The sequence below is a fragment of the Garra rufa genome, chromosome 8 (genome assembly GCF_049309525.1).
Source record: "Garra rufa chromosome 8, GarRuf1.0, whole genome shotgun sequence".
Lineage (NCBI taxonomy): Eukaryota > Metazoa > Chordata > Actinopteri > Cypriniformes > Cyprinidae > Garra > Garra rufa.
Genome location: NC_133368.1, coordinates 32,452,102 through 32,464,209, shown reverse-complemented (window position 1 = coordinate 32,464,209; position 12,108 = coordinate 32,452,102). Strand labels below are relative to the sequence as shown.

The 12,108-nt window shown below is 36.4% G+C and overlaps 1 protein-coding gene across 2 annotated transcripts in view; it reads right to left on the bottom strand.

Moving 5' to 3' along the window:
* Nucleotides 1-11,487, bottom strand: part of ikzf2 (IKAROS family zinc finger 2) — a 30,024-nt gene extending 18,537 nt beyond the window's left edge. For both annotated transcript variants that reach the window (XM_073845527.1, XM_073845528.1), the window contains exons 1-4: nt 11,350-11,487; nt 9,858-10,036; nt 6,889-6,937; nt 1,454-1,558 (exon numbers count right to left, since the gene is read on the bottom strand). In XM_073845527.1, the coding sequence (XP_073701628.1) occupies nt 1,454-1,558; nt 6,889-6,922 (139 nt within the window). In that variant the 5' untranslated portion in view covers nt 6,923-6,937; nt 9,858-10,036; nt 11,350-11,487. The remainder of the gene's footprint in view (nt 1-1,453; nt 1,559-6,888; nt 6,938-9,857; nt 10,037-11,349) is intronic.
* Nucleotides 11,488-12,108: the final 621 nt, after the last annotated feature.

The following is a 12,108-nucleotide window of genomic DNA, read 5'->3' as shown; positions in this document are numbered from 1 at the left end:
TAATATTCCTCTCCTGGTAAGTTGTTAAGTTTCCGAACAAAAATGTACAGTTAATGCACTCACTCCCTTGTCATCCAAGATGTTCACGTCTTTCTTTCTCCAGTCGTGAAGAAGTTATGTTTTTTGAGTAAAACATTAGGAATTATCTCTGTATAGTGGACTTCTATGGTGCCCACGAGTTTGATCTTCCAAAATGCAGTTTCAATGCAGCTTCAAACGATCCCAGCTGAGGAATAAGGGCCTTATCTAGTGAAACGATCTGTCATTTTCTAAAAATAAATAAATAAATACAAATTTCTCATCTAGTCTAGCTCTGTGTGCAGTCTGTACATTCCGGTGCAAGACAGTTAGGGTATGTCGAAAAACTCATCTCATTTTCTCCTGCAACTTCAAAATCACCCTTTACAAAAACGCCCTTTACATAAAAAGTTAAAACAGCGATGTAGGACGATTTTGAAGTTGAAGGAGACAATGAGATGGAGTTTTTCAACAACTGTCTTGAACCAGAGATCACACAGAGTATGCACGTGCATGGCATAGCTAGACAAGACAAGCATTTGAGGTTTAAAAGTATACAAATTTTTTTTTTTTTTTTTTTTTTTTTTAGAAAATTAGAGATTGTTTCACTAGATAAGACCTTTATTCCTCAGCTGGGATCATTTAGGGCCCCTTGAATTTGCATTGAAACTGCATTTTGGAAGTTCAAACTCAGGGGCACCATAGAAGTCCACTATATGGGGATAATTCCTGAAATGTTTTCCTCCAAAAACATGAACATCTTGGATGACAACAGGGTGAGTACATTATCTGTAAGTTTTTGCTCTGAAAGTGAACTACTCTTTTTTAACATGACAACTGCTGTGACTGAATCTTTGAGTCAATGAGTTGATTCATTTGAACAAATCATTCAAACAGAAATTGTTACTTCTGGCTTAGCTCTTCTTGGCACATTTGTGAGAGATGTTTTTTATTGAATACTGACTGAAACTTTGTCCTTATATGATTTGGAAGACTTTAGATACAGTCATATGGCCTACATTTATGAATTTTGCACCCTTTTTGAAGCTTAAATGTAGTTGTGAAGGTTAAAAGTTCCAGTCATGATCTTTTGTGTTGCACCAAAAGAAAGAAAGTCATATATGTTGGCAATAGCACACTCCACAAAAAAAAGCTGGCATTGGGTCGGTACCCTAAGTTACAAAAGCTACAAGGTCTTTGTACCCCCCTAAATGGTACATACTAGTGCCTTAAATGGTAATTTCAAAGTACCTTTTAGCTTTCGTACCTTAGGGTAATGCTTTTTTTCTCTGAGAGTGCATGAGGGTGAGTAGGCGACATGACAATAGGGTGAACTATCCCTTTAAGATAATCTAATGAATGCACCGCATCTAAGAAAGCTGAATGAGAACATGTATTGCAGGGAGTGGACTTGTTAGAAGACAGGCCTACTCACTAGCAGGGGAATCAGGACTTTGGGAACGTTGGCCATTGGGTGTGCTGGTCGACAGGTCCACCAGCATTCTCGAGTTCTCCTTCCTGGGAGAGCAGTCGCCGTTACCTAGGAGACAGACAGAAACAAGTGCACTGAGGACATTGCCTTGCTCCAGGCAGCGCAGCTATTGTGGCTAAATGCAGCTCTGAACTCAGATCTATACAAGCAGACAGTTCAAGGAACACCTTTCATAATGGCAACACTTGGAGATTATCAGTCAAAGATGAAACGGAATAAAAGATAACTGCAACAAAAACTCTTCTAGATTCATTTCTTACTGTCATTTAATACTTTCAACTGTACGCTGCTGTTCAAAACTTCCAACCAAATAGTGTTTTTGGCACTTTTTAGAGCAATCTACTATTTGAAACTGCTGATTGGTTTTAATACATACAGTGTTAATACATTTTCACCTAGTTACTATATATTGTATACCACTCATTGTATTACACACTTGATAGCCTTCTGTTTAAAACTCTGTTTAAATCTACTGTGGTTTGCTTCCTAACACCTAAATCTAAAAAAAGTAAAAATCAGGTAAACTAAGAAATGTGGTTAACGCTATAGTTTATCCAAATTAACTGATTAATTAAACTGAATGTTTTTAATTGAATTCTATACTACTCACATAATGCAATAATGCATAAAATATTGATATAATATAACAGTTACTGAATTAAACGTTTTCATGTAAGCTGTGGTCTAAAAATAACAATAATAATAATATTTGACTCAAAATGGGATTTAATATTTGTGACACTGGACCACAAGACCAATTTTTTGAAATTGAGATTTGTTATCTGAAAGCTCAATAAATAAGCTTTCCATTGACAATATTTGGCCGAGATCTGGAATCCGAGGATGCAAAAATATCTAAATACTGAGAAAATCGCCTTTAAAGTTGCCTCTAAAGTTAATCAAAAAAGAAGTTCTGATATATTTATGGTAGTAAATATACAAAATATCTTCATGATCTTTACTTAATATCCTAATGATTTTTGGCATAAAAGAAAAAACAATTTTGACACATACAATGTATTTTTGGCTATTGCTACAAATATACCTGTGCTACTTAATACTGGTTTTGTGGTCACATTTTAAAACAATTTTTATTAAATATTAAAATGACTGAATCAACCAGACTGATTACACAACAACTGCTCATATTCACTTTCTACACTTTTTAATACTCTAATACTTTAATAGATCCATTTAAAATGTTCTATGATCCTCTATAATACTTGGTGATAACTTGGTAAAGAAGATCAACATATCCAATGGTTTTCAGGTACTGTATACACTAACTGCTTTTAATAGCACACGTCTCTGTTACCGGAGTTGAAATTTCTCCAGCGTCAGTGACCAGCTCAACACTTCAGTTTACAGAGACAGTGTGCCATCATCTCATGTGAGGAGAGCTTGTTAAGCTTTCAGCCACATCCTTAAGATTCAGGTTGGATTTCCTCATCTCTCGGCACCCGCCGCACACCGGCTTCGGGAAATAATACGGCTTCAGCGCGTCCACTCAGGGGGAGCGATTCCTGCTCCCTGATCCCGTTACCCACTGACCCCTTCAGAGCCAAACACTCAATACAACGGCAACGACAGTAGACAGCTCTTAATGCTTGCATTATGCATACGCACAACCACCAAGGGCGGTATTACAACTTAGATCATTCCTTGAACTCCACGTTTATGACTGGAAAGTACCTTGGATGTCACAGTTAAGCTGGCTGTTATATCTCTAACCAGTGTACTAAATCTAGTCAGTCCCTCCTTCAAACAGGTTTGTTGGGTAGCCGAGTCAGTCTGCCAAAGGGCTTTAAAACAGTATTCACGGCATTTTTAATGATTAATTTGGCCGCGTTGTTCTTGTGAATCAGCCGGACTATTTTAACTTTCATGCCCTATAAAAGTTTTACATTTGTAAATGAATCAGTAAATGAGGGCCTTTGAGGTATATCAGGCGACTGGTATCTGTGCTGTCATGCTGGCAGACAGACACTGTCATTCTGACAGGGAGAGCAACTCAGGGGGACGCAGCCAATGACACAATCCCAAAGCCCGTCTCCGGTTACGGTGCCGGGGTTGAGGGAAATCTCAGGTAACCGGCAGTCCCTTGGTAACGGGAAACAAGCAGCCACTCCGATTTGAGTGACGGCCGAGGGGAGGATTTTCCATAACAGAGCGCTGTGTCTGATGGCCTCCCGGCCTGAGAAAGGTTCTCAGGAAAAGAGATCTGCGAGAGTAAACTAAACTGTACAGTAGCGACTGAAACCGCTCTCTTATCCCACATCTAAACCGAACCATGATAAATATCATTTCTAATGCCAAGTGCACGCTACAAGACTGAAGAAATCATTTCCATGTGCATGTTTAAAGACTCGTTTAAAGCTTGTGTTTAAAACAAATTTATAGCTATATATACACATAGTTTTCTTTTTCTCTTGACAATGCTGTATTTATTTGATCAAAAATACTGCAAAAATAGCAATTTTACAAAATATTATTACTATTTAAAATCAATGCTTTTAATTGCAGTATATTAAAAATTAAATTTTTTCATGTGATGGCAAAGCTGAATTCTCATCATCTTTACTCCAGTCTTCAGTGTCACATGATCCTTCAGAAATCATTCTAATATGCTGTTTTGCTGCCTAATCTGCCTAATATGTTTTGTGGAAACTGTGATATATTTTTTATAAATAAAATGTGATCCTAGACCAAAAAAACAGTCTTAAGTAGCACATTGTATGGGTCAAAATTATCGATTTTCCTTTTATGCCAAAAATCATTATATTTAAAAGTATATTAAAAGTAAAGATCATGTTTCATGAAGATATTTTGTAAATTTCCTACTATAAATATGTCAAAACTTAATTTTTGATTACTAATATGCATTGCTAAGAACTAGACAACCTTAGATTTGTGCAATCTCTGATTCCAGATTTTCAAATAGTTGTATCTCGGCCAAATATTGTCCTATCCTAACAAACCTAACAAATACATCAGTGGAAAGCTATGTATAAATCTATAAATCTCAATTTCAAAAAACTGACCATTATGACTGGTTTTGTGGTCCAGGGTCACAAATGTTTAAAAGAACAGCATTTGCAACACTATAAATGTATTTGCTATCACTTTTGTTTAATTCAAAGCATTCTTCCTGAATAAAAGTATTTCTTATATTAATATAAGTAATATATTATAAATGATGTAAAAATATGTTTCTTTTTTGGGTCCAGCTTCCCAATTACGCAGTCTTGCAGTCTGTGCTTGGCTCTGCTATCATACAAACAATCTCTGACGCACTTTAATATGTGGTTTTTCGCAGTTTTACAATGATTCCGCTTTGTTTAATTTGTTCTACAAATCACACTGACATTCCCACACATATGATTGTTGATGGCCTGAGAGCTCTCTTGTAATGACGGCCTACAGCATACGGTTTATATTAATAAGGCTACCATCATCCCCCGTGTAGTGATGCATGCTGAAAATCCGTAGGCCCTTTGGAGACTACTGGAGTGACTACAGGTCTGGCCTGTGACACTGCTGAGTCAGAATCAGATCCCGATTCACTCATTCGCTAAGGCTGCGTGTATACAAATCAAACAACAACCTACAGAATGGACTGTTCCATGCACCTTTTTTTCAGTGGATCGATGAGGAAAATAATTGGGGGTGTTTTCAATAGTGGCCCACGGGTTAAAGTCAATGCGAAACGCAACACGAGTGACTTCTATAAAGACTTTAGAGTGAAACAGGATAATCGATGAGAGATTGAGAGATGAGTTTATAATGCATATTGGTTATGCATATTTGTGATATATGCAAATATTATTAACAAACTCAATGGCTGATAGAACACTGAAGTGATTTTTGCATCATGGTTGCCGCCGGCGCTATTCCAGTAATGGGGGTGGAGCTTGGAGGCAGGTTCAGTGCCAGAGCGACGATACTAGACAAAAAAAGAGGAGTTTTAAACAGGATCGCTTCTCCCAGGAAAGAGAGTGATTGGTTGTGGCATGTCGTAGTTGCTAAAGTTCGAGCGTGGATCAGGTTTAGCCTGTCCGTCCACACACCTCCAAACCATCCTTCCACATCAAACACAAAACACATTCCCACTCACGCTCCTCACCACCTGCCACCACTGAATTGCTCGTTTAAAAGGACAAGCTGAAGGGGACGAGGTCTTATTAGCATATCAATAGCAGTTTACTGTACAAAAGGTTGAAGTATTAGCCTGTGATCTGAGATGGACAAACTTAAGACTGTTTTTCAGGCAACAGAAACCAAGCTGTAGTTCAACTACTCCCAAATTTGGAAAACTATCACTAACTGGTTTTAAAGAATTATGTATAAATGATGTGAAAATAAGCTGTGAAGAAACTTCTGAGACAGTTTAAAGTCTTTAAAGAGTTATGATTTTTGTAACGTGATATTGCTATTCAAAAACAAGGTGTGGATTGGTATTCATTCACGTTTTTGAAATATAACAAGCCTTTTAAGAGTCTAAAAAGCCTTTAAAAGTGCATGGAATCAAGTTAAACTGTAAACTTTTCATTTTCCAAGACACCTGCAAGAATTTTTAGATGAGGGACGTTTTATCAGCATGTTCCATCTGAGGGAATCTGCCGGGGGAGTCAACGGGCTTGAAGGTACCACTGTGCACCTGGTACTGAAGCCCCGTCCAGATAACAAATCTCAAGAGGAGCCAAGAGTCGATGCAGTTAGCTTTTGAACGGGATCTTGGGGGCAGCTCTTGTGCTTGACTACTGCACATATTCATAAAGCAGAGCTGACTTTACAGCTGCAGACAGACTCCCACAGTGCTGTTGGATTTAGATAGCATATCTAATATAAATCAATACACGTGCAAAATAAAGCAACCAAATATGTCTCCAATGCAAAAAAGTTATCCAGGTTATCCAAACCCAAAAGCACTCCTTGATAAACCTTGATCCAAATATGTGAACCTCACTTTAAGAAGTCAGAGCAAAAAGATGATTACTAAAAACCTAATGAAGTGTGTGCTATACACAAACCCAGCATGAGAGAAGCAGGTGACATGATAAAATCACTGTGATGGCGGAACTGCTTGACTATTTTAGGTCTGTATGTGCTCTGATTGATTACAGTAAAAACTATTACTGTGCTATCAACTTTCCGTTTATGTTTTAGTGTCTCCAGTTAGCTCAGTTATAAATGAATTGTACAGGAGGTAAACACTGAAATGTATAAAAAAAAGGAAGCTCAAATGCACGCAACAGACGCAAGTAATAAAGAACACTAGTTTTCAAAGTCACTTTTTTTTTTACTAGAAATGCATTAAAAACCCTTTTAACATCTTGAATAACCTGAATATGGCCAAACGCAAAAAAAAACGTACTTACTTGCAATATAGCCATTCGACGCCTCCATGTTCATATTCAGGGGGCAGAACTGTAAAATGAAGATGAGTTATAAATTAGATGAAGTATTGCATGACTTTTTTTGTACAAATGGTCAAACATTTCTGGCACAGATTTTTTTAACAGTAGTGGATATTAAAATATCTAGGGAAACTGAACGTAGAGACTTTTAAAAATAAATGAGGGACCAAGAAATGATATAATAATTTGATTTTAATTATTCAAACTGCATAGTTCAGTTTTGCTTCTTAAATTATACAACAACAAGGTACAAACGCTAGGCGTTCAATGTCAGTTTTTGTAATGAATTTTTCATTTCCAAATCAGTAAACCAGTATCTCTGGGACGTAAACAAGCTGCTGTGCAAAAACACACTTAGTACAATTTTCAATACACTGTTAGAGTTTCTAGCTCTTCTAAACTGAACGCAGCTGTGTATACTACCAAGTCTTGCTCTATAAAGTGCAACGTGTTTTATATAAAACATTTCTAAATTGTCTTGTGAAGTATTAGGGAAGTGACAACTTCCTGGTTAGGCAAAAAAAAGATACATGCAAAGTGTGAAAATTACCATGTTTTCACTGAGTTTCAGGTCCTGCTATTGAAATATAAGTCTAAAATTAAATGCTTGGACAGAGCAAGTGAGCTATGAAAAGAAGTAATGCCTCATCTGATGTGTATCGTCCATCAGATCATATCAGGCTAACCTCACTGCTGGACAGAAACACGTTTAGCCACGATATAATATATTCTATAACTTATACAGCTTTAATTTAAGTTAGGGTTATGCTTATATTATGCATATGCATTTACAAATAAAAAAAAACTAAATATCACAAACACAACTGATTACAGCATTAATAAGCGTACTTGTTTAATATTCTAGAACGGACTAGGAGGAATGTAATTTTGACAAGTGATTACAGATCAAGTTAGAAATAAAGAGGTTTATTAGGAGAGTTTCATAAATATGAGCTACTGCATGGTGTTTGTGTTTTGCTTATGGATGGGAAGTGCAAAAATGGCTTCATGTACATTTGTAAAAATATAATCTCTTGACATAGACCCATAGTATCCTTAAAGACCCTCACTTATGCCTGAGGGTAGGGCATTTAGAAGCTCTGGATCAGGTTTGGAAACAGAACTGTGATAGTTTTAATATTAAACAACGTTAAAATGTTAACTAATTGTGATTTAGTTCATTAAGCAGTGACATTAATATTTGTATGAACAAACAGTATTTCTAAATCTATTAAGCTAATATAAAGTACTAATTAAGCAGCTTAATATTAAGTACATATTCACTGCTTTATTAAATCGCAGATGATTAAACAATCCAAACAAGAGCACTCGACAGAAAATAACTTTGATTAAAAGAATAATAAAATAAATTCTCTGCTCTGCACTCTACATGATCAGAGGAAATGCACGGTCTTAAAAGCATTAATAACTATTATGTGCATACTGATAAATCAGAAAAGTATAAAGTTAGCTTATCAGCCCTAATTAAGTCAGGAATCACACAATAAAGAACCATCTTTCCTGAAATTCCATAAATCATGAGGAACGATCTGACATTACACAAAAGTGCACCTGGATACTCTGACCCTGATCAAAGTTTCTGAAAAAAAAAAAAGCTCCTTGATATGGAAATACAACCAGATTAGTAGAAGAAATTAACCTTCAAATTAAATGCACTGAACAACAACAACATAGTGATGAAATGTCATGCAAAGCATTATAAGTGAAGTTGGCCTTGAGTATGGTGCCGCGCTTCTCCAGGGGCCCAAACATAGACACTGATCACGGCACGCGTGCACACAGCCTTCTTCCAGTGCTACAGTACAACACTGCTGACTCTTATTAATTCCTCAATATCAATAGAAGACATAGTAATATCTATTTCCTAATTTAAAAAATAATCCCTGATTAAACTCCTTTGAGATTTAATGAAAGTTATATGCGTTATATGGGTCAATGACGAATAAGGATGTCCGAAACGATAAAAAAGAGAACTGTTAAAAACTGAATGCAAAACACATGCACTTTGTTCTTAGAAATGTAATCTTTGGATTCAAGACGGTTTCACATGGTAAAAAAATAAATAATTTTTTGTTAAAAATGAAATTTTATGACTTTAAAATTGTCATATGGTATAACCATCAAGTGAACACTACTAAAAAAATTCTACACCACATCATTTTTACTTACATTTTATAACATTTAAAGCTTAAACTTAACTTTGCACGTTAACATAAAGAGAATTGAGAAATATCGAGGCATTTGTTTAGGGTTATTCTATTTAACCCAAACGAAACAAAGCATCTTCACAAAAAGTTAAAAATATATGAAAATCATCACACAGTCATGAGGGTCTACAGGGGTCTTATTCTATGGTTGTCACATGAAAACAAAATGGCTTCCTGCATGTTAGTTATGCCACACTGACTTTTATTATTATCATTTAAATAATAATAATATATATTTTTTTAATTAACAATCTCAAAATGTTAATGTTTTTTATTTTTATTAATAATAATAATAATAATAAATACTAATAAAAGACTTGCCAAACTAATAACACCAACAATTACGAGAACGTTAATGACACTTTTTATGACACTAGACATTTTTTTGTTTTTGACTATAAGAAACTTTTACTAAAAAAGTATCAAAATGGCTTTAATTAAGACACTGTAAAACATCATCATAAAGGATGTGCACTCAAGAAGTGTTGATCAAGTCATGAGATCAGGACAAAAATTAGCGTCACATTGACCCATAAACGGATATTAATATAGGTTTTAATATAGAAGTGTCACTTTACCTACGTAGAAGTATTAATAACTTAGTATTTAACTATCAGCATAATAGTATAGAAAAAGTCTTTCCGGACATTAATTGAACTACAAGACTCTACGAGGTATTGACAATACAAGATGAAACGTTACCTTTGTGTTTGGTCTCCCCCCTGTGAAAACGCAAATTAAGTGTCCAAAGAAATCCTTGCGTAAAAAACGATCGATTATTTCCAATGACAGAGGCTTTTCAGTCTCTACTGTGATGATGAAGTCCTCTGATGACTGTCATGTTCAGCTGGAGTTCATATTGGTCACAAACAGGGGACGATCTTGCACCAAAACGAAAAAAAAGAAGAAGAAAAAAGTTAGGAAGCAAGCTCGGGTTTGTAAGATTTGGTGACTTCCTTTGCGCCGAACAAGCCCGTCAGCTTTTCCATTTCACACGCGTCTAAGCGCCTTTCCCCTGACTATTAGATTTCTTCCTCTGATCTGAAACTGCTTTGACATAGTGAAGTGAAACCTGTGCCTGTTCAACACCTGGGTCAATCGATGTCAGGCTGGGGCGAATACTCAACTGGATCCACCGGTTCCAAGGGAATTAAGCCATAAATAAGGAAATGATGGGAACTGCCTACAACAGGCTTAGAGCCCAATATTTCCACCTGTCTGACACGCCGTCAAAGGTTGTGGGATGACTGTGTGCGTGTTTTCTATATGCTTCATGTGCAGCTAAGTGTATCAGTATTCATGTGACACATACACCGATAGTAGGCTAATTCACATCAATTAAAAAACTTGGCAGAGGCGTCACGACTTCTCCTAATGCGCAATGAATGCGGGAATGATTCATTCTTTTATTTACAAACACGAGTCATAAATACTGGTAAAAGTGCGAATTATGGACGGATTATAGTGTCAATTATTTAAAAAAGCATGGGGGGTCTTTAAAGTACGTAGTTACTTTTTTCCATGTAAGTATACGATTAACTACAAAGTTAGATTACAAGTTACTTCGAGCGCGCTACTTATTTAGCATGTTTGTTTATCGCTTTTACCTGAAAAATTACCCAAAGCAAGCAACAACTGCTTGACCGCTGTCTAAAACATGTAGGCTACTATGATAATTTAGGACGTTAATACAGATTCACCTATCACATATCTGTTTGTGCCTAACAAAAATAAATAAATGAAAAAAAAAAAAACAATTCACCTAAATTTTAACTGGCGATGAATAGTCGCAGTCGCAGGCCACTATATGAATTTTTCAAATAAGTAATGACAATATGTTTTATGCAAGCACCTGTTGCTGTGGTTACCTCAATTAGCTGTATGGTCAATTTCTGTTCGCGACTTCTTCTCTTGTAATATAAGCACTTGTAACTTATAATGCAACTTTTTTGGTTATAGAAACGTTTGAAAACGCTGCTGAAACGCACGTATACTTACACGTAAAAAACTAACACTTTAAGACTCCACACTTTTTTTTATAAAGCCTGTTTTGAGGGGTTCAACCCTTAAATAGGTGGGGTCAAACTCCCCCATAATTCGCACCCTGATCCGGACGCGTCCTGGACCTGTCAAAACACAGACGCATAAAGACATTAGGAAAACCTTAACGTTCAAAACGGACGTTTTAGCTCACCTTTAGCAATGCACGGGGGGACACACATCCATCTCAACTGATATGGAGTTCCAGACAGCCTCTAAATACTGTGTATCCACTGCAGTGCGATAGACGCGCAGCAGTAGCGATTCCCTTCGCCTGCTTCCTCCATCTTCAGAACGGACAGCAGCGACCGGCTGACTCAGAGAAACGGATCTATCAGTGCCACTCGGTAATCGATTAGACGCCTTATCACTGCATTTAAAATACGTTTGGCATGATATCCACTGTTTAGGCAGCTATAGGAACGCACGAAAGAAGAGAAACTGGAATTAAACCTGTTATTCCAAATCCAGTTGCGTGTTATAATATATTCACAACTTGTCTTATAACGAAATTGTGGTTATTAACATTATAAGCCTTTGTTATGATTATTTGGTCTATTTTTAGCTATTCCATATGCAATGACCACTGTTGGGGGCTTGTTCTTACACATCCTTACGCCTCCTCACTGCTTCCTTTAGCCTATATTAGCCTAAAGTTTTCGTTTTAAATAGGTTTTCAAACACATTTCTAATGTGGAGGAAGAATGTGAGAAATTAGTCAATTATTACAGTTAATTTTTTTTATATATATATATTTAAATAAAAGATTCAGGGTGGGCATCAGTTTGAATGGCAGTAATTCTTCTCGTGTGCGCCCTCTACTGACCAGAGAGAGAAATACACCGCTGACCTAGTTGGAATCCTGTCAGAACTGTGGAGAGCTGGTGATATCAGTAAAGTTCTTTTTGAAAAT